The sequence below is a fragment of the Equus przewalskii genome, chromosome 1 (genome assembly GCF_037783145.1).
Source record: "Equus przewalskii isolate Varuska chromosome 1, EquPr2, whole genome shotgun sequence".
Taxonomy (NCBI): Eukaryota; Metazoa; Chordata; class Mammalia; order Perissodactyla; family Equidae; genus Equus; species Equus przewalskii.
The window spans coordinates 52,852,290-52,875,510 of record NC_091831.1 but is presented as its reverse complement, the minus strand read 5'-3'; the positions used below and the strand labels follow the sequence as shown (position 1 = coordinate 52,875,510).

The window sequence follows — 23,221 nt, the reverse complement described above, 5'->3', positions numbered from 1 at the left end:
ATGTCCGAGTCAGCTAACTAATACAAATCGATGGCTGGGTTTCTGTACTAATTGTTTTTTCTTATCTTCCCTTTCTAACATCCAACTTTAACAATTCAGTGTTTCTTCTGTAATTGCATGGATAAGCATTCCAGAATGTACATGCTTTTAATAATTTGCACTGTGATTTGTAATATTAAGTGTATGCATATGTTGTCTATTATTTAATAAGACATAATCAATAATAAATAATATCAATTCATGGAACCCAACATATGTACTCTGACGCAAGAAAAAAATACAAGTTGTCACTAATAAAATGAGTTTATTTTATATTATGTTTTCAAAAAACACATTTGTAAAATTACCCCCATTCTAGGCCTAAAGATAGCCTTTACAAAGGATTAAAAAATTACAAAACTGCTTTCTCTTAACTATTAATATTAAAGTACATAGATTTAAAATGTTTAGAAGAGAAAATATTAATTCATGGTCAATGTTTAAAGAGTTAATATACATTAAAACTGTAGGATACTAGTAGAAGATTAAATCTTAAGAAACATTTAGAGAAAAAAGCTGTACTTTCCTTTCAGAAACGTCTACTCTTAAATGATGCTTACTAAGAAATACACACTGCATACCAGTGACAATGCTCTTCTCAAAATTTACCTAATTGCTTTGCAAATGAATCAACCTACACAAGAGAAAACACAGGAAATTGCTTTTCAATACATATTAATGCCTTAATTTTCCTGATAAAAGGAAATCAAAATAAAAATTTAGTCCATTCCAATTAAAAATACAAATTAATGATGTTTTATATAAGATAGTATTGTATTATTTTTAACAATACAAAACTTCAAGCATTCCAGAAGCACAAACTGTGTCATTCCAAAAAAACGAAAGAAAACATATTTATCTAACCAATGTTTTATAGAAATTTGGAATATTTACATACTTTATAACACTGTAGAAATCTTTGGTGGTGACATATGGATTAAGTTCCCTGAAAACACTTTAATAATTTTGTTCCATCAATCTGTGTCAAGTATTTATAATTAGTAGTGCTGGCAGTATAATTTTCTAGCCAAATCCACATGCATATAATGAAGTGCATGGAGGGAATCTTATGCAGGACCTAGGTGGGTTTACACAATTAATTACTTAGCAGTAAGGGTTATTTCTGCCTCATTTTTATACCAGAAAAAAATATGGTAAACTAAAGAACAGACCAATTCTTACTTCTAAACAAACTCTGGAAATAGTTAATATTAATGAACAAGTTGAATGAATATAGAATAAAATAAAACACTGGCTACAATTTCCAGATAAACTTTAACAGCTACCAAAATAGCGCCCTAAATAGGCTTGTGCAGCATCTGATGCTCACTCACCAAGTGGTGGTGGTGGGAAAGCAAGGCACTGTGGTCTAGGGATGAATATACCTCTTTTAAAAGCACTACACGTAAAAGCAGAGAAACAAAAAATGACCTGCACCACCTTAACAGGAAAAAAATTTATAAGCTTATTACACAAAGTTCAAAGGAAAGGGCACGCTAAAACACATAAGAGAAAATACGCAAAATTTAAGCAATGTAAGAAAAGGAGAGAAAGGAAATGATAGAACAGCAAGATGACATCGGCTATATGTAAGGATGTAACAGTAGAAATATATCAGGGGAAGCATTATGAGTGGGAAGAGATACAATTAAACAGAAGGACTTGCATCACCTCTTTGGGATTGGTGTTGTCTTTGATTAAACGTTTTGATTCTAGAAGTGTAGAGGGATAAATAATTCCTCCAACTTAGAACAGTATATATGAGTTTGCCATTATTAAAGAATAGGTTTAATACTGAGATTAGACTTGAAAAAGATAAAATGGTACAAATCAGCCCCCACAGGTAATGTTTTTGATACAAAGTCACTTACATGACCTTGTCAGGCAATTTGATATGACACTGCCTTCGGGTAGGAAAGACAAGTATGGCGTAGCATTTCTATTAATGTCTAGTATTAGGAAATATAAATAAAACTCTCTTCCAAGAGTTTATAATCAGAATTCACCGGAATTTTGAACACAAATCAAAGAGTCTTTCCAGAAACTACGAGGGTAAAAATCAGTCAAGGTAAAGTAGATGAAGATATTCATAGAATTAAACTTTGGGAGAAAAGAAGTTGAATGATTTTTTACTTAATTTATATATCAAGGATGTGAGATAATCTAGAAAACATCTTAAGATATCTCAAGAGAAATACATGAATTATATTAGGGTCCTCCTCAGTAAACATTGTTCTCTGCCAACACTCTGAGGAGGTCCTAAATATAAACTGCCAGCCAGCTTCACTTCTTAAAAAGTAGAAAGGTCAAAGAGCTCACAAATCTCTCTCGTTTTTTCTTTTGGACAAACAAGTAGAACAGTAAATTATCTGAACAAGTATAATTGTCAAATTTGATTTCTGCTCACTAAAATCATCACTAGAAATATATGGGCTTGGAATTCATAATGCATAGTTATCAATGCAACCTAAAAAACCCTTAAAGTTCAGTAATTCAAAATATCTTGGATTGAAAAAATAATAATTTTCTAATATCTATTCTTACAGCTTCTAATAAGTAAGATTAACAATGTCTGCATTTTGCACTGGCACCTAGCTTCAGGAAATTATCTTCGCCAGAAGCGAAGTGGTTCAAATGATTCTAGTCAATGCCAGATTTATAAATCTGCAGCTCACATCAGTGCCAAGCTTGTGAATGGACTGGCTGTTGGGATAATTTCATGAATTAGAAGAGACCTAAATGCTATACTGGTCTCCAACACTATTTCACAAAAGCTACTACTTTTAAAGGCTGAAAATACAACCAGTGTTGTTAAGAACATGCTAAGTTCAACCACTATTTAAGAGCTAACTATGGAAAACTGGTTAATGTTTATTTAACTTCTTATCTGTAAAGATAATTAGAAATAATTAAAATTGAAAAATTAGCTATATTTTTATATTATTAAAATCAAATAAATTTAACAAAACCCACAGGAAAAGAGATGATGCAATTCAAGGCATAAATTTGACATGTTAGAATATGACAATTAACGATAAAGATAGCGTCAATAAAACAAAATAAATGTACAGTTGCAAAATAAGTAAACAATTTTCAAGTGTGCAAAACTAATCAGGAATAAAAGTGCTATGTGGATACCTGGTTTTCAAATGTTTGTTTTGAAAACTTTCATTGATGGTGGAAAAACTAGAAAGGATTAAAAAAGTAAAAACATCAGGAATACATAAAACATACTTTATCTTACATATGCCCTTGTTCTATCATTGCTGGATCAGAGGCCCATTTAATTACTATCCTCATGTGACAGATATAACATAAATGGAGGTAAACACAATACATTACCGCAAAGGCTGATGTATCTTAACCATAAAAAGACTCTTTTTCAAGTATACTGTGGGTTTGCGTTTCATCTCATATCCCAGGCACTCAATGTTGTGGAGTAATTTCAAAACATATAACACAATTTTTTATTATTTCTGATACACACACATACACACACACACACACATATATGTTTTGCATAACTACCTTTAGTAGTCAAGATTTGGAAGTAATTGTTAAAGAAGTAAAACCTTTAAATTGATGAAAGTAAACCCTATCACCGCCACGATTTAAATAATTATTTTAATGTGTAAATCCTGAATATATAATGTTAGAAAAAAAAGTCGATGTATTAGCATAATTTGTCTTGGGATACTTGAAGTGTATATGACTAAAAATACACCTGTGGTCTCTTCTTCACTTTATATTTTAGTGACCCATACCGCACCTGAAGAGAGAAACATGTTATTACAAATTGGATGATTACTTTTTGAAATTAGATAGGACTTAAAAGTTCATAATCGTAGTAATAATTGCTTAAATTTTCTGACATAAAGAATCAATTATCCTATAAGTGTGTACTCAAAACACAGCACTACTTATATACTCAAAAATGTAGTTGGTACTATGTTGGATGTATGCTGTAGACTATCATGGCTGATAACAAATAAAAACATTAACCGATATTATTTATGCTTCGCTTGGTACATGTCAGTGAACATTGCTCACAATGATCTGAGGCCGTTCACTAGAATCCTCCACTGCTTTCTGGGCATAAAGACAATATATTATTACAGATAAACTTTTAATGTTTAATCCTCATGTAGGGTTGGTTCAAAGTGAAACTATATAGTTAATTTCATTAGTTGCTTTCTTTGCTTATGCCTAGGGCTGGCACTGAGTACTCATGACAACCATGGGATTTGCTATGTGAGAATACCACTTTCTACTTATAGTGGAAGACTAGGAATTTACTATTTTCTAAATTTCCAGAGATCCTAATACATCAGATCTGAATAAAGAATTTTAAATATGACTGATGCTCTACCATCCCAATCCTTCATTTACGGATCATTAATATCCTGAATGATAATACAGCAGGGAGAGCCCTTAATACTAATTACAGGAAAACAACTCTATAGTTGACTAACCTCTTTGCGGCCTCTCACGGTTTTCACAGATTTCATGCTTTGCGATCTTCGAAGCCCTTTGTGTGCCACCATCTCATCATCTGAATATGGCCCATCCGCTTCCTCATCTGTTTTCTCATCTCCGTCTCTCAGTGGAATTCCATAACCTAAATGAATTGTCAAAACCAGCATATTTTGGTCAAAGGATACCAGTCAGCGCTGCCTCTTCACTCTGCATGGTTTGTATTTGCCTGATTACTCCTCTTCCTTTCTCATCTGGAATGTGCTCCCTGCCCTTCATCATTAATCTGGGCCCCTGGCACTATTCTAGATGAAGTTCTTAACTCATTTATTCCAGGAAGTTTTCTCTGACCCTTCCTATTTTTACTATGTATTTTTCAGAATAACTAAAAATAATTTATTTTTGAGTAGGTAACACATTTTACCTTGTTCAAAAATCAAAGACTATAAATAGTGAAAAGTCTCTTTCTGTCCTTTCTCCTTTTCATGAATTCTAAACAACCTGAGAACTTGTGTTTTAGTCTTTCATTTGTACTTTTGACTTTAATTAAGAATAAGCACTCCCCCCGCCCCGCCCCCTGCAATGTGTCAAATCTTTTGTCACGATTAGGAATGATAGGGTGAACTTAAGGAGTCATATAAGACCCAAAGGGGCTACAACTTTGGGCATGATAAGTTCATTGGGGGCAGGTGATGGAGATGTTAAACCAACACTGTTGCAGCTGCTGAAATAAAACCCAGCCAGAAAGGCTACAGTAATTAGAAATATCACAAGCTATGATGACAGATGTTAGTCAAAGAAAATAGCCAGCATCAGGAGGTCAGTTAGAGGTTGTGTGGGTGTGCTAACAGGCTGCTTTGTGTAGCTACAAAGACTTAACATTGGCCAATACAGTAGTCCCCCCCATCCTTGGAGGATACAATCCAAGGTCCCCAGTGGATGCCTGAAATGGTGGATAGTACCAAACCCTATATATAATGTTTTTTCCTATGCATACAGACCTGTGATAAAGTTTAACTTATAAATTAGGCATAGTAAGAGATTAATAACAACTAATAATAAAGTAGAACAATTATAACAATATACTGTAATAAAAAGTTACGTGAATGTGGTCTTTCTCAAAATATCTTATTGTACTGTACTCATCTTTCTTATTGTGAGGATGTGAGATGATAAAATGCCTACATGATGAGATGAAGAGACATAGGCATTGTGACATAGCTAGGCTACTACTGACCCTCTGATGATACGTCAGAAGGAGGATCATCTGCTTCCGGTAACCGCAATTGTGGATAAGGGGGGACTACTGTATTACAACATTCAGGCAGTCAGCTGGTTATTGTTAGGAAGTCTGAGAGCACCTAAGGCTGTGATTCAGGGATAAGAATGCTCTCACTCCTGAAGAAGTGGTTCTCAAACTTATTAGAGTTTATTAGCACAAACTTATTAGCACATATTATAGTTATATGGAGAACTTATTACTACACAGATTGCTGGGCCTGGGGCAAAGCTGAGAATCTACATTTCTAACAAGTTCCCAGGTGATGCTTATGGTACTGGTCCAGGCCCACACTTTGAGAACCACTACTTGGATGGAGCAAGAGAAGTCTAAGGCAACCAGAGCACTAGGTAGGTTATAAGGACAAGGGTGAGGTTACAAGGTTCAAATTCTCCTTTAATAAAGATAAGGAGCATTAAAAACCTAAATCTTTAGGTGAGAAAAAAGTATCAGGTTTTCCAGGCTTAAGAGGGGCAAGGAAAGGACTCCTTGTATATTAAGCAAGTACAGTTTTATGCTGCCAGACTTCTAGGATAGAAATTAGGAAGGATTTGGAAGTAGAATCAGTCATTATTTAGGCTGAGATCCTTTGTTTTCCTGCAGCAGGCCAAGGAAGTGTGTTCTAGGTATAAGAGACAGCATGTGCAAAGGCACTACAGCAGCGGGGAGCATGACTGCCTGGAAGAACTGTGAGGAGGCCAGTGTGGCCAGGGGAGGGGATGGGGTCAGCAGTCCTGGGAAAATGCTCCTGACGCAATATTAAGTGGAAAAAAAAATGTACATATAAAAACAAACAAAGGCAAAACATAAAAATGAAACCATTATATCTCTTGGAAGTGGGCTTTTAGGTGATTTTAAATTTCTTAATTTTTCCTTTTTTTTAAATTGCCAAATTTTTATTTAAAAAAATTATATTACTTCTATAACTGGGGAAAATAAACCAGAAAAAATTATTTTTAGATTGTCATTGCTAGATTTGTCTCCATTGCTGTTGCTTATACAATATTTCTAATTCCAACATAATAAAAACTAAGGTAAAACACAGAATGTGGAATCAAGGAAAGAATCAGAAAGGAAGTGACTGATCAAAAAGTTCTCTAAGGCCACAGGTGAAACATAAGACTACACTTCAACAAACATAGCTATTTTAACTGCATATTATTTAATATGACTAGGAATTGGAAATTCATTCAAAAGATGATTATATATACATCTTATTCCGTCTTTGTTCCCTAATTTCAGCTGAAAAAAAATCTCACTAGCTTTCTAATTATGGTTTCAGGAAAAGTGGTAGATTGATTCATTATTCCACAAGTATTTTTTAAAATTCTACTATGTGTGAGGCAGAGTGCTAAATCATGGGGATACAATGATGACAAAGCTATCTTTTTCCATCCTAAGAAACCTATAGTCTCATAGGGGAAGCAGACTCTAATGGGCATTACAATATTGTAATGAATGCTATGAATAGAAGATAAGGGGGGGCTGTCCCCATGGCTGAGCGGTTGAGTTTGCGCGCTCCACTTCAGCGGCCCAGGGTCTTGCCAGTTTGGATCCTGGGCTGGGACCTAGAACTGCTCATCAAGCCATGCTGAGGCAGTGTCCCACAGAGCAGAGCCAGAAGGACCTACAGCTAGAATATACAATGATGTACTGGAGGGGTGGGGGGGAAGGAGGAAGGGAAGGAGAAGAAGAAAAAGATGGGTAACAGATGTTAGCTCTGGGGCCAATCCTTAAAAAAAAAAGAAGATAAGGACAAGGTGCTATGGGAGCAGAGTAAGAAAATTAACTCAGCCTGGGGGCAGGGGGCAGTGGGTTTGAGAGAAGACTTCTTGTAGGAGGTGGCAGCTAAGCTGAATTCTGAAAGGCTCATGATTCTATATTCCTAGCACATGATGGACCAAGGCTGAGGAGCCAATATACTGCACGCTATTGAGTTTGGACTTCATCAGAGTGCAATGGCGGGGTGGGGGGAAGCAGGGCACTGAAGCATTTTAATTAGAAGTGTGACATGATTAGATTTGGGTTCTTTAAAAGATTCTTCTTGCACTTTGGACAAGAAGTAGAAGAGACTAGAAGCAGGAAGGTTATTGCAGTATGGCAGGTCAGAAACGATGGAGTCCAAGGAGTGAGGACAAAGTAGCCAAATTTGGGATCTATTAGGAGGTGAAACTGACAAGTTTAACTTAACTTACTGAACCAAACCCTGCATCAAAAAGAAACGAGTTAAGTCAAATATCTTCACTAAAATATGCATTTTCTATTCCACTTAAAATCTGGAAATGACTACGTATGAAAATTCTGCTGTAAGTGGTGGAAATAATGTTGGTCAAAGTTGTCCAAGGATTCAGAGGAGAGGGAGACCTGAGATTATGAGAAGCCTAAATCTGGATGCCATATCAGAGGAGGAATTCAGCGAGGCAGAGGAGTGGTTTATAGGTCTGCCAAGCCTGGGCAAGGTGAAGCTGACGGGGTAAAGCTGGGACCAGACAAAGGCGATGCTAAGGCCGGCTGCTTCACATCATCAATCTAGACTGGACAGAGCCTGTGGAACAGTGCGTTCCATGCCCGTTTGTGAGGAGCAGTGACTGGGGATCCAAGAACGAGGAGCCTCTGTTGCTGTGGACCTGGGGCCGAAGGCTGCAGCTGCTTGGCCAGATTTAGCCTAGAGCTCTGTTACCATTTTAGGAAATTAGCAACCGCTTTTGCAAACTGACCTGGTTTTATTCACAGCCTGTACCTCTTAGAGTTGGTATATTTTGTTTTCCCTCTTTATAATAATAATAGCAGATATTGATCTAGTACTTAGCATTTACCAGGCACTGTTCTAAGCAGTTTCCATGTATTACTTTAAGTGTAGAATCATAGAAAGTTCGATTTGGAAGACAACTCAGGTACTGTGGTAGAAGGATCCCTGGACCTATATCCGGAGAAATGAGTATTTTGCCACTTATTAGCTGAGACCTTCAATGAGTCTTGCTTCTCCCTGGGCCTGTTTTTTAAATTAAAAAAAATTTTTTTTTGAGGAAGATTAGCCCTGAGCTAACATCTGCTGCCAATCCTCCTCTTTTTGCTGAGGAAGACTGGCCCTGAGCTAACATCTGTGCCCATCTTCCCTTACTTTATATGTGGGACGCCTACCACAGCATGGCTTGCCAAGTGGTGCCATGTCCACACCTGGGATCCGAACTGGCAAACCCCAGGCCACCGAAGTGGAATGTGCACACTTAACCACTGAGCCACCGGGCCGGCCCATGGGCCCCAGTTTTCTTATCTGGTAAGGCGGTGAGACAGATGAGAGATGAATGAGTTTCTGTATGAATGCCAACTCTGAGCTAGCTGAGCTGTCTGGGCACTATGTTGAGTGGGATTCTGAGGCAGCATGGGAAAGTGCCACAACCTCAGGCACGGGAGCAGGAAGTAGGCATGCCACCTATTTGCTGTCTTTTTTTTTTTTTCCTGAACAAGTAAGCTAACATCTGTTGCCAATCTTCCTCTATTTTATATGTGGGTTGCTGCCACAGCATGGCCGCCACCGAGTGGTGTAGGTCTGCGACAGGAAACTGAACCCGGGCTGCTGAAGTGGAGTGTGCTGAACTTAACCACTAGCCTATGGGGCCGGCCCCTATTTGCTGTCTCTGACTAAAGCATCTCTAAGGTTCCTTCCTGCTCAAATTTTTTGAATTCATAGTTCCAGCCCAACTGTCTCACTAAGTGTAGTCTCTTTATAAACTAAAAAGAGAATAAGACTTAGGTTAGGAACTTTGGACAGCTCATTTCTGTCGTTGAGGATGTAGTCTTTGACAAATAATCTCCTTAAGTCTCAGTTTATTCATCTAAAAAATAAGGATAAAAATATTTAACCTGCACAGTCATCTTAAGGATTAAACAAATATGTAAAGCATCTAAAACAAAACAAAACAAAACAATCTCTTTATGTGCTGGTACTGAAACTGAATGTTGAACCACTTTTAACTAACATGGGAGCAGCAGGTTCTTTGCAGAAAAAATACTTCCACTTGACCAAAAACGTGGTGTTCTTTCAAAGGAAGTGAACATCATGTTCAAGGTGTCTGTTTTCCTCCAAAAAGCACTTTGAGGGATCTGTTTTTCCCATAGTGACAACAGGCAGATTTGAATAACTTCACCAAAGCAAGACTTCTCTTGACCAGCTAACTTCAAACCACTCAGAGCAGGCCATGATGAGTTTTCAAAAGGGACCCACTTTTCTAGATATGTGAGTTTGCTTGTGCAAACCATCAGAGCTTCTGCAGTGAATGTACTGATCACATAAACTGGGAAACAGACTTTGCAATGTGAATGTAATGCCCACACTGAAAAACGTATCAATTTGCTTTTTTTTTCTTGAGCAACTTTGGAAGTAAATGAAATGGAAAAAATTCATGACAGAAAAAAATGAGTACCTTAATTATTTTTCAAAAGGAAGAGTACTGTTGTTTTATTTCCTACTTTGAGTAACAGGTTGATTAAAAAAAAAAATCACTAAAATCCCACTCCTCAGAGCTAAATACTGTTAACAATTTAGTAATACCCTTCCAGACTCTCTTCTATGTATATACATATTTGAAAAATAATTTTACATATTTTAATCCATTTCATTTGTCTATTGTGTCTCTACAGTATAGGATTATAAAACATACTATTTCATTGTTATTGTTTATTCCCCCACAATCTGGATATGTTTTCATGCCAGTAAGTATAGACTGACATTATTTAGTATTTTTCCTGGCTAATAAACTACCTTTCTGCTTAACCATTTCTCTTAGGCATTTGGTTTATTTCAATATTTTATTACTACAAACATCAATGAGATGAACACTCTTGTACGTACATCTTCGAACATTTGTCTGATTATTTCCTTATGACATATTCCCAGAAGTTTCTTGTTGATTTAAAGGGAATAAATTTTGATAATGATTGCCAGATTGTCACCCAAAAGATTACTCCACTTTAAACTCTCATAACAAGTGTAGGCTAGTGTTGGTTTTAAAACATGTCCATAAACTCTGACACTTGTCTCCCCTTCTCTTAAATCTCCAGGGCCTTTGTAGGTACCTGCCTCAACAAACAGCCTCAAGGCGGAAGTGACGCTGCATAACTTCTGCCTTTTCTCTTGGGACACTGGCTCTGGGAGCCTTCAGCTGCTAAGTAAGAAGTCCAATGACCCTCAGAGTCCCTCAGAGACCATGTAGGGAGACACAGAGAGAGAGAGATGCTGGAGAAGCCCCAGCTGTTTCAGCCAGCAGCTGTTTGACTCTTCCCAGCTCAGACACCAGACATCTGAGTGAAGAAGCCTTGGGGAGTATGACTGCAGCCCCAGCTACTGTCTGATGATAGCTGCATAACACCCTGAGCAAGGACTGCCTTGCTGAGCCCTGTCATCCCCATATTTGGGAGCAAAACAAATGACTGGTTTTTCTAAGCCACTGTTTGGGGGTGGTTTGTTAGGCAGCAATAGATAATTAGAAGAGTTACCAACACAGAGCATTGCTAATTAAAAATTTTCTTTTGCCCATCTGGTGAGCAAAATTTACTGTTAGTACTATTTCTTTGACTGTCTGTGAGGTTGAATACCTTTTTCACGTATTTCTCGTTCAGCTATATTGACAATAGTTGACTTGAAAGAGTTCTTGAATAGTTAAAATCTGAACCTTTTGCCTGTAACATATAATGAGAATATTTCTTACAGTTGTAGTTTGTCTTTTGTCTCCCATGGTGTGGGTTTTTTCTCTCTATATGGTGGTTTTATGTTTTTATTTATATAGAAAAATCTATGACACTTTTCCTTTATGTTTTCTGGTTTGGATGATCTATCTTGAGAGTATAAAAATATACATAGGAATTTCCTACTATATGGTTTAATTTCTTATATTTGTCTTAGTCTTTTAAGGATTTATGTTGATCAAAGGTTTGAGGTTGAGGGACAACTTCATTTCTTCCTCACCTTCCAAGTCTAGCATTTATCCTAACACCATCTATTGATCTGCCTTTCCCCTGCCAAATTGAAAGCCATCATTCTCATCTGGCAAATTTCCATGTATATCTGGATTTGTGTCTATCTAGACTATCTATTATTATCATTGCTTCAACTATTTCTGTCCTAGAGCCATACTACTTTCTTAAAAATATTGCCAAGAGAGAAACTTGGTTAAATTTTTTCCCTCAGGGCAGAAAATCTCAGAATATATACTATTCTGTAGAAAGTGTGGAATCTGGGCAAAGTAATGCGTATAAAAATTTTAATTCCATAACTGAACAAGTACCTTTCTCGTACTGCTAGAACTTACTTTGTATTTTTATAAATCTTTAAGTTAATTTAATTTCATGGTTTGAAATTTAAAAGAACTAAACAGCACCTCACTATCTTAAAATATTTTAGTCACACCATTTTAAATTTAATAGATGAATACAATAAAAACAATGTTATGGGTTTTCATATTTATAATCCTGTTTTCATTTAAATAATTGGAATATAATTCTTAACCAATTCTAAGGAAAATTTTTGAATAAACTGTGGATAAAGGACTCCTTACTGGTCCAAATTAGCAAAATATATATAATCAGAATCACCTAATTTTTAAATGCATATTAAGAAAATGTGGGGCCGGCCCGGTGGTGCAGCGGTTAAGTGCACATGTTCTGCTTTGGTGGCTTGAGGTTTGCTGGTTCAGATCCTGGGTGTGGACATCCGCTTGGCAAGCCATGCTGTGGTAGGCGTCCCACATATAAAGTAAAGGAAGATGGGCATGAATGTGAGCTCAGGGCCAGTTTTCCTCAGCAAAAAGAGGAGAACTGGCAGCAGATGTTAGCTCAGGGCTAATCTTCCTCAAAAAAAAAAAAACAAAAAAAACAAAAAAAACGAAAATGCATAGGGGCTGGCCCGGTGGCGAATGGTTAAGTTCGCATGTTCCATTTTGGCAGACCCGGGTTTGCTGGTTCGGATCCCAGGTGCGGCCTATGCACCACTTGTCGAGCCATGCTGTGGCAGGCATCCCACATATAAAGTAGAGGAAGATAGATGGGCACAGATGTTAGCTCAGGGCCAGTCTTCCTCAGCAAAAAAGAGGATTGGTGGCAGATGTTAGCTCAGGGCTAATCATCCTCAAAAAAAAAAAAAAAGGAAAATGCATATATTAGGAACTACTTTTACATTATTAATGTATTAAGGATGATAGTTCAAAGTTCAATGGTTCCTCACTCTTAAGGGCATTACTACCTTAATCAACAGCCAATGCTTAATTACTGCCTCAGAAAATAGCCACCAACTTTATAAAGTTATTCATTTTGGGGAGAACTTAAAGAAAGTTTACTACTTTTTCTTTATATGAAGGGACTATTATTTTTCAAATCACTTTTAATTATAAAGGATGATTTTCAATCTCCCTCAAAAGAAAACTTCTACGTAAAAAAACAAAGATCAAGGAGCCCTGTACCTTACGGACTTAATAGTACACTAACAAGAAATGTCCTGAAGATCTTCGTTCTCAGCTGAGCCTTGAACTACAACCTTATTATATGTGATAAATTGACTAAGGAACTATGTCTTTTTATTTATGTGTATGTTTCTAAGATCACAATAATTTATTAAACTTTTAGAATATATCAACTATGACATGCTCCTAATTTACAGTGGAATATACTACAAGTCACTTCTTGAACTAGAGTGTATAATTTCAACACATTTTCCATTGGAGTAATCCTATTTTCAAACTGAGTCATCTTTTGTCACCTACTTAAAATTTTTCATCTTGTGAGTCAATATCCTTATTTGTTCACAGCACTTACACTAAAGAGTGTTTAACTATAAAAAACTCCTTAGATGTCTCTCCATAGTCTGACTAGCAAGAGTATTGATCAGAGGTCAAAACTAGTGCTGGTGGGAGGGAGGTGGTGGTAACCACACCCACCACTTCTAAAAATTCATGGGCAGCACAAGAGGCTACAGCTACTTTCTTAGCTGGATTATCTCCAGAGTCAACAAAGGGCAAGCACTACACTTATTTAGAGAAAATTTAGAGAAAGAGAACTACAGTTAAATGTGAAGCTCAAAAATATAAGCTTAAGAATAAATTTTGTCTGCTCAAATTCAGAGAGTTACCAGGTGTTATTTTAGTACCCATCTTGACTCCAAATCCCAATGATGAAAGAACGATATATTAAAACTAACAAGCACACCTGCTGATTCACTGGAGGCGAGTTTACTTTTCTTTTTTGTTTCTGGGAGAGTTTGGTAGGGTCTTTGTCCCACAGGTTCATCACCTTGGATGGTCGTTAGATCATGCATACTGAAACTTCGTAAACGTTCAGTTATTGCTCCTTGGCTCTATTTAACAGAGAAGTGATAGATCCAAAAAAAGAACACACTTTAAAATATTTAATACATTCGCATTTAACTTTCCCTTCACATTATATCATGAAGCTTATTCATTTTATCATGAAACTTTCAGAAAAGTTCAAAGAATGGTACAGTGGATAACCATATATCATTTATATTTTGCTGTATTGCTTTATCACATATCTACTACATATCCATCCATCATTCCACTTCTTAATGCATTTCAGAGTAAATGGTAAACATCAATACATTCCACCCCCAAACATTTCAGCTTAAAATTTAATTTTGGAATGTAAAAAAAAGTGTATGATGAGCTTACCCTTATGCTATTAGCATTGATAATTTTGCTGTCTTCTAAAAACTAGCACTTCGGGGCTGAAGTTTATGAGCAGAAAGAATTTTTTAAAGTAAAAGAGATGCTGTTTTAAAGCTAAGCTAAATCAGGAGTGCTAATGACTCTACCTAGAACAAGGTAAAAAGATTTAAGAGCCAAAGAATCTTAGATATGAAATGACATTCAGTTAATGAATTCACTATCTGGCAAGGCATATCTACTACTGTACAATTTGACTTTAAGTCATTTTAAAGCCTTAACAATATGGTAGACACTAGGCACATGTGGGTACACAAATTTACATGAACTAAAATTAAATAAACTTAAGAATTCAGTTCCTTAGTTGCACTAGCCACAACAAATGCCCACAGCCACATGTGGCTAGTGACTACTGTTACTGGACAGTGTAGATATAGAACACTTCTATTACTGCAGAAAGGTCAATGATTTCATCATCACACAGCTTTGAAAGGGACATTTCTGAACTTTTCAGACATAACTACATTTCCCCCCAAGTATAAAGCTTTGTAAAGAGAAAAAAATAATTTCTCAACTTAGCCACTCTGAAAATTTGCATGGCATATAGATGACTCATTTCTTATTTATAGCTGGATTAAAAATATTCTTCTAAAGGGTTTTTACACTTCTTCTTCTTCTCACACATGTGAATTTATGATTGCTTCTAATTATAACGTTACTGTAGAAACTCATCCATAATGGTTCATCCCTAAATTTCAAAGCCCAAGGTACTATAAACATTCAAACATCACTGCTAAAATATTTTACACTGAAGAAAAAGGTCTTGATTCATGAGTCCTGATTCAGCTGCTCTGAGTTAGTGGGATCCTATTATGTCAAAACCAAACATCATTTCCACACCCCACTTAAGCTTTGTATTTCTACCATATTTTTTGATGTGAAAAGGAATTACTAAATTAAAGGGTCTACACCCTCAATAAAAATAACTGGATTCTATACATCTTTTAACATTCTTGGCATGGTTTAATTAATTATATTCTCTATCAGTTATCATTTACTTATTAAACAGAGGATGACAGATGACTTCAGAGACACACCAAAAGGAAGTGACCAATGTTCATCTGAAACAGATGCCTTGTTTTCTCAGAACTGTCATTTTCTTTATTCCTACCTTGTTATTTCTGTGCTTTCTCTCAGCAATTCTTGACTTTTTACCTACTGCCGAACAGATGATAAATGGCATACACGTCCATGATACCCTCTACCCAACTCAGGTGTGATTTCCAAGGCTGGGTGTAACTTGTAAACACTCCCACTCAAGAAAGTACATCTCCGAATGTGAGTGAGTCAAAGTGCCATTCAATCAGTCTAGCTTTATATCATCCACAAATTTTAGTATCTTTAATGAGTATAATCAACTAATTACTTAGGGCGTATCTCACAAAAGAACTCACATATTATTGTTAGTTCTATTATTGTACTCTGTATATTTTGGCTCCAGAGCAAGATTTTAAGAAACTAGAGGAGGAGGACAAATCTTAAGCTTCTTCTGTTCTCCCAGTGCACCTGACAGAGTACTGATATTAAGTATGTAATAAGTAAACTAAATACTCTCTTTATACCTCCTCTTTGTCATTACTGTTGACTGCCAGAGAGTTCTCCTTTGATAGCAGCATGTTTTAATGTAAACACTTGAGTTTACATGCAGAGGTTCAGCAGCAAACTACAGGTATGGACGTGGGCATCTATATGGGCAGATTACACCACCCACCAAAGGTTTGCTTCAGGTTTAGATTAAAGGTGAGCTAGGACCAACCCTGAGATGTCTGGTGATCTATTTACAGCCTGGATTTTAACGTAGCTCTTGAGTAACCAACTCTGTAGCCTCAGTATTATCAATCCCCTCAAGGCTTCAAGAAAGGCCAGGTACTGTCGAGAAAAGCAAAAAGGGGCTGTGTACCCTCTCTGAGGACCCATAGATCTTTAACAGCCATTATCACCTTGAAAATTGGATTTTCCACTGCATATTTTCTTATGGGCCCAGAAGAGAACTAATATGGGAATATGGGAGAGAATTATTGCAGTATTATGAACTTCAAAAACATTATATAAATTATAAACATCTAATGTGACCACTTTGAAGGAGAGGTGTAATTATAAAATAATCACATCTAAAGGCAGACCTATTCCCTCCAATTTTTATATCTTCAGCACAAAAAGTCCATTAATAAGGGAATTATGTTTGCAATAAAATGTTGAGTGGAAATACCTCCCCTCTCCCTTGGAATTCTCAATCATATGCATAATATGGTTGCAAGTATGAAGTATAGTTATAAGGTGACAGAGAAAAATATGCAAAAATGAAAACAGTTTTTAGAAACATTTTTAGAAAAATATTTAGGCAGATGGGATGGGTGATTTTTTTCCCCCAACAATTTCTTTAATATTAAAAAATTAGTCACAGATGGTATGGTGGAGTTTTAATTGTAATGAGGTGCTCTATAAGAATTTCTGATCTATTTCCCACTCATTTTCCCTGTATCTATTTCCTCGCTCCAATCATTAAAAGAAAAACTATTTCTCTATTTTGAGGACATAAACAGGGCACAACAGTCACTTGTCAATAACAATGCTAAAAGGTATTGAGGTTCTGTTTAAATTTATAATGCTTTATTTATTTTCTTCTATTTGGTTTATACAATATTAAGCCAAAAGTACAAGAAAAATGAAGAAAGGTTCTAGTCCGAGGAGGAAAATTTGTGTAGACACAGCAGTCTTAGTCAGCAAGGAAGAAGGAAGTTATCATCCACAAGATAATTCTAAATCCCAGCATTTTAGATCCTATTCTCTGAAGGATTGTACGTACACTATTTACGCTAAAATTGATCCTAAAAATGGAAGAGAAAGTAACAGAAAGATTATGATGAGAATGCAAAAGTTAAAGTAATTAAGAAGTATATTGTAGGCTGTTTTACATCAAAACTGATCATCAATAGCAGAAGTGTTCCTAAACCCTTCAGGTGGCTCAAGTTCTTAGGATTTAAATTTGGATGGGCCCAGAACACCCATTTAAGAAAGTGAGAAGACCATAGGGGCTGACTGGGTTAGGGGCTGGATCCAGATCTAACACATTTAAACTCTGGGAAGGATTCTTCAGGTGAGAAGCAGCTCCCTGAGCTGGTCTCACACAGAGCTTATTACATTCAAGGGCTCTAGGGCATCCGAATGTCTACTTCAGTATCCAGGTACATGGTTGACATCTATAAAAGGGACCCTGCATGTATGACTAATTCTGACTTCTTAGACCCAAACAATTCTGCCTTTGTTTAAATATTTCATTTCCTGGTTAAACATTACATTAATATAAGTATATTTTGTGTTAAATAAGGGGAATTGACTATGCTTATCAGCACCTTCGTATGAAACCTTCAACCTATTCTCTTCACATTTTTTACTAAGAATTTAAAAACATAATCAGTAATGCCTTACAATCTTACAAGCATACAATCTTTTACAGAATAATTCTTGCTATACTGTTAAATAATGAATAGCTATTAAGTTCTATTTCTTGTTGATCTTTGACATATTACATTATAATTGCAGATAAGGTTCGTTCCCAGCTTTTAGGGAAATCTCTTTTCCCTACGCACATTCAACAATTAATCTGATCAAGCCTAGAACGAAATTGACTGTATTTGCATTAAGTGAATAATATATTTTAGTGGTTTTAAGATTAAAGGAAAATATATTTATCGAGGAACATTCGTAACAGAGAAAAATATAAAAAAGAAAATAAAATTACTTGTAACCCATCACCAAAACTACCTATACATATTTATGTATATCCGTTTAGCTTTTTCTGACTCATCATACTTTTAAAGCAGGGTTTCTCAGCCTCAGCATTATTGCTGTTTTGGGCTGGATAACTTTCTATCATGAACTGCAGGATATTAAGCAGCATCTCTGGCCTCTACCCCCTAGATACAAGTAGCAGCATCCCCCTCCCTCAGTTGTGACACCTAAAATGTCTTCAGACATTGCCAAATGTCCCTCTGGGGAGCAAAATCCCCCCTATTTGAGAACCACTGTTTTAGAGACACAAGAGGTTTTAGAAGTCAGTTTCCACCTCTTTGTTTTATACGTATGAAAATTAATAGTCAGAGAAATCAGTGCAAATGAAGTGCCCAAAATCTTATGGCGAGTTAGTGGCAGAATCAGGTCTAAAAAATGCAGGTAACTAGACTGCTAGAGAATTCAATGTTCATTACAACATTCTGTTTCCCTAGATTTTTGTAGGGAAAATAGTATGACCTTTCTTTTCCACTGTCTGGACAAATGCTCTCTTTTTTAATGGATGACACTAAACAGTTCAGTATCTTCAAATCCTTTTACAAACAGAAACCCATTCTATCAGACAGGAAGATGTCAAGATTTTTGTTCTAATCATCATCATTTAAAGTCAATTAGACTTCAGCAATTTTACCTGTAAGGCTCTAATTTCTGTGATAATTGATTTTTTATAATATCTGCCAATTCACCAAGAAAAGGCTGCCAGAGAAAATTCAAAGAGATGGTTAATATGACTAAGAGTACTTTCCTTATCTGTCCTTCTTCTGGCAGTAGTGTTGCTCACCTGTACAAAAGCCACCTGCATTTCTCATGTGAAAAGCTATGGAATGTTGAACATCCTCAGCAAAATCCTTGAAGGTCCTTCATATGTTTATGCTTTGCTCAGCCAAAATAAACTTGTACACTGACCTTGTGAACAGATGTCTGGTAATGAGGTCATAGAACTGAGTAACATTTTCAGAAAATTGCTTTACGGTGTAATAAATGTTCTGATTAGATTCCTATTTTCATCTTTTACATGCTCAGGTGATTCAACCTGGGAAACCCAGTCAGGGGTATTACTGCTCTTTAAAGGTCACATCAAGATTCCAATCATTTTTAGCCTGAAAGATATTTTTAACAAACTGTATGTTGTAAAAATCTTAAATTAATTCTCCAGCCTTACTGTTGGCTTTCTTGCAGTTTCTCCTTAAATGTGACCTATTTCCTATTTCAGTTTCAATTTACTCTTCAGTATGAACTGTCTGGTCCAGTGATTCTCCCATCGCAGTGCCTTTCTTTGACATCTCCAGAGATGAAATTAATTTCACCTACTTGAAAATAGGCACAGTACAACTTGAGGCAAACAGTGTTAATATTATACTATGTTCAGCAAATTTAATGACTATTTCTAATGAATGAAATCCAGGATGGTTGAAGCCAACATTCCTGTGTTCATGCTGAGAACGGCGAGGGCACCTCATATACAGTGAACTTGATAACAAGAGGATCACCGCATCACAAACAAGAAGAGAAAGTTCCAAAATGAATTCAAATTACGGGATATGTTTGTTTGTTTTGCAGTGGTAACTTAGATGATTTTTATGCTCTGTTTCCTGCCTTTGAAGTGGGGAGGTGGTTTAAGGATGTTAAATATATAAATAAAAACAAACAATGAACCACAAAGAATAAAGTCAGAGAAATGTAGGTATAGAAGTGCTTTCATGGCCTTTCTACAGAAAAGGTTTTGTGTGAGTTTATGATTATTTTAATAACGGAGGGCAAAGGTAAGGCTCTTAGAAACCAAAGATGAGATCGAGTTTTCAGTTAGTGAATACAGACATTCAGCTACAGTAGCCCGTGAGGGTAGAGACCATACCTATCTTGTTCCTTGCTGCATCCTCCACATCTACCATATAGTAGGAATTAAACAAACAGATGTTGAATAAATATGCAGGATGCTAAATACTGATGGCAGCAAAGTATATAATAGTAATAAATGAAGAGGGAATTTGGATAAGATAATATAGTGGGGATTTCAGATTCCCCACACAGAGGGTTTGGAAGCAGTAAACATAAGTCAAAATGAAATAAATATCCCACAAAATAGTCACAATACATAGGAAGGAGTCTCACAGAGTAGCAGGATTATAAACTATATTTAAGTGTTAAAGTGAGGAGGAAAAATGGGATTTGTATGCTTCTAAGTTTCCTAAAGCAATATTCTAAAATGTCTATATTTTCTAAACAATTTTCAAGTTGAAATTTAATTTTCAGTTTTTTGCCACAGAATCATCTTGAATGATGCTTTTAAATACGGAAAATTCGGACAGCATCTTCTTTGGGGTGCAAATACATACATGTACTTTACTTGTAAAGTCAAATAATGCTACATTTTATAACAAAAGAAAGCAACAAGCTTTCTTGTTTTTTTGCTTGGTCCCCTCTCCCCTCCATCCCCCTGTAGGCGCCACTTTAAACCTCCCACTTCCCTATCCAGCGGATGAGGATTTCAGTTCTCTTCCATGTCCTCTTCTCCTTCCCCCTTCTTCCCAATAGAGCAACATCACAGTAGTTCAATCCACAGTCTGTGTTCTCATGACTATGACGTAGATACTCTCCACTGCTGGGCCAAGTCATGCTCCATTATCATATTTCCTTTCTTATATAACTTTTGTTTTCTTCCAGAGTTAACAATTATTATTTTGTTTTTTTTTTACAAATATATCCACACAAAGAACAATTCTTTTTTTTTTTTTTTTAAAGATTGGCACCTGAGCTAATATCTGTTGCCAATCTTCTTCTTCTTTTTTTCTCCTGAAAGCCCCTCAGTACATACTTGTATATCCATCCTAATTATAGATTCTTCTAGCTCCTCTATTTGGGACACTGCCTTATCATGGCTTGTTGAGTGTTGCTAGGTCTGCACCCAGGATCTGAACCGGTGAACCCCGGGTCCCTGAAGTGGAGCGTGCAAACTTAACCACTGGGCAGTGGGGCTGGCACCTCCCTTTGTTCTTATTCATTTGCTTAGTCATCCTGTGCTCTCCCTCTTCACACTGGCTCAAGTACATTTTTCATTGGTGCTCAGGGCAAATGTGCAGTTCCATCATAGTGCCTGCTGTCTACAGTCAATGTTTCTTCTGATTGGTCACAGCATGGGCAGATTGGTTTAAGTATCATCTCTGCATGGTATTAAACCTATTAGATATTCTCATCTCCATACTTTTCCCGGAGACACCTGTCCTGGCAACCTTCACTCATCACATCCAATTTTGGCCAATTGTACTCTGAACTTGCTGTCAGAGCTCATTCTGGGAATTCCTGTCACCTCCCTTCTGTGTTGGATACTCTGTTTCCTGGATCTCCTGGGTTTCCTTTATCATGGATTATTCCCTAAGTATGGCAGAGTATATCTACTCTGACAAAAAATGCACAGGAAGTAAATTTTGTGACTTTGCATGCCTAAAATAGAAAAAAATAAAAGATTTGTTCTAAGCTCACACATGACTGAGAGCTTGACCATTTCAAGCTCTTCTGTCTTCAAGCTTCCATTGTTACTATATAGAAATTTAATGTCATTCTGATTCTTGATCATTTGAATGTGACATACTTTTTATTTTTAGAATCTTTAAGAAGTCTCTCCTTATCTCTGGTGTTTTGAAATATTCCAGTGACCTTGCTTAGAGTCAGTCTTTCTTTCATTGGCTGTGCTGGGTACTGTGTGGGTCCCCTCAACCTGGAGACTCATGTCCTTCAGTTCTGGGAAATATCATTGTATTATTTCTTCGATAATTGCATCTGTTCTCTCTTGGTAGAATTCCTAATTGTTGAATGTTGAAACTCCCGAATGATCTCTTTTAGTAGATATGGAAATCAGGAATGTATTTTCATTAAGCAAGAAATAAAAAGTAAATAAACTCCTCAAATAGAAAATAGTCCTTAAATAAGATGTAAATTTTGCTATTTTAGTATTTGTTCATATCTATACCAATAAAAGAAAAAGCCTTTAAAAGCCAAATAACAGGTAAACTATACTACATTAAAGTACTCATAATTAATCATCATTAACAATACGGTTGTCTTATGTTTCCAGTACTACATAGTTAGTAAGTCTCCACTTATTCCTCAATGCAAGACTTATAGCTATATAATTTAAATACAATTTTGATTTTTAATCTTGTTGATCATATTATTGTACTTGAGCCAAAGATCATTCTGAAAAGTGAAGGCTCATTCTGGGAATTTCATTTGACATTTTACATCCCTTGCTGTTGCTATTATATAAAATCACCACTTAATTAGAATATTTATTTCCATAGCATTGTTGTTTCAGTTCAAGATGACTAAGTTGAAAAAGCCTAACTCAAGAGCTAGAATACTATTCAATCTCAATTTTACTTAATAGCAACAAACTCAAATTTTCACTTGAAGTGAGACAGAGAAAGGTGATATTAATGCTTATCAGGCTCTTACTATATTTTGGCAAGCATTGTGTTTTTATATGTGCTCTCACTGATAAGTATAACATCCCCATTTTATACATGAAACAACTAAGGAACACAGAAGTTAAGTAAATCACTGACAGTTATTTAGAAAGTCACACTCAGCACTTTCTGAATCTGAAGCCTGTTTTCTTTCCATATGCTACACACCAAAATCAATTATGCTATGGTATTTAAAATAAACCACACTAATTACTACATGCAAAGAAATCCAAAAGCCATAACACAAGTTTTCACAGAAGGCATTCATTTGATAACTTGGCTTGCAAAACACAACACATGACATTAGTAACTGGCTAAGTAAAATCTCAAGTTTTAAGAATAGAATTTTTTCATGCCTTATTTTGAATAATCAGTTACCTCAAACTGGTCGAAGTAGGGGTGCAGAAGTGAGCCAGAAATCCTACCAAGATATTGCCAGAGAGAGA

The 23,221-nt window shown here is 36.1% G+C and overlaps 1 protein-coding gene across 3 annotated transcripts in view; it reads right to left on the bottom strand.

Annotated features, from left to right (window-relative positions):
* Nucleotides 1-287: 287 nt before the first annotated feature.
* The window catches only part of REEP3 (receptor accessory protein 3), a 96,157-nt gene continuing 73,223 nt past the window's right edge, over nt 288-23,221 (bottom strand). For all 3 annotated transcript variants that reach the window (XM_070563585.1, XM_070563592.1, XM_070563578.1), the window contains 3 exons: nt 13,988-14,135; nt 4,512-4,657; nt 288-3,808 (listed from right to left, as the gene is read on the bottom strand). In XM_070563585.1, the coding sequence (XP_070419686.1) occupies nt 3,752-3,808; nt 4,512-4,657; nt 13,988-14,135 (351 nt within the window). In that variant the 3' untranslated portion in view covers nt 288-3,751. The remainder of the gene's footprint in view (nt 3,809-4,511; nt 4,658-13,987; nt 14,136-23,221) is intronic.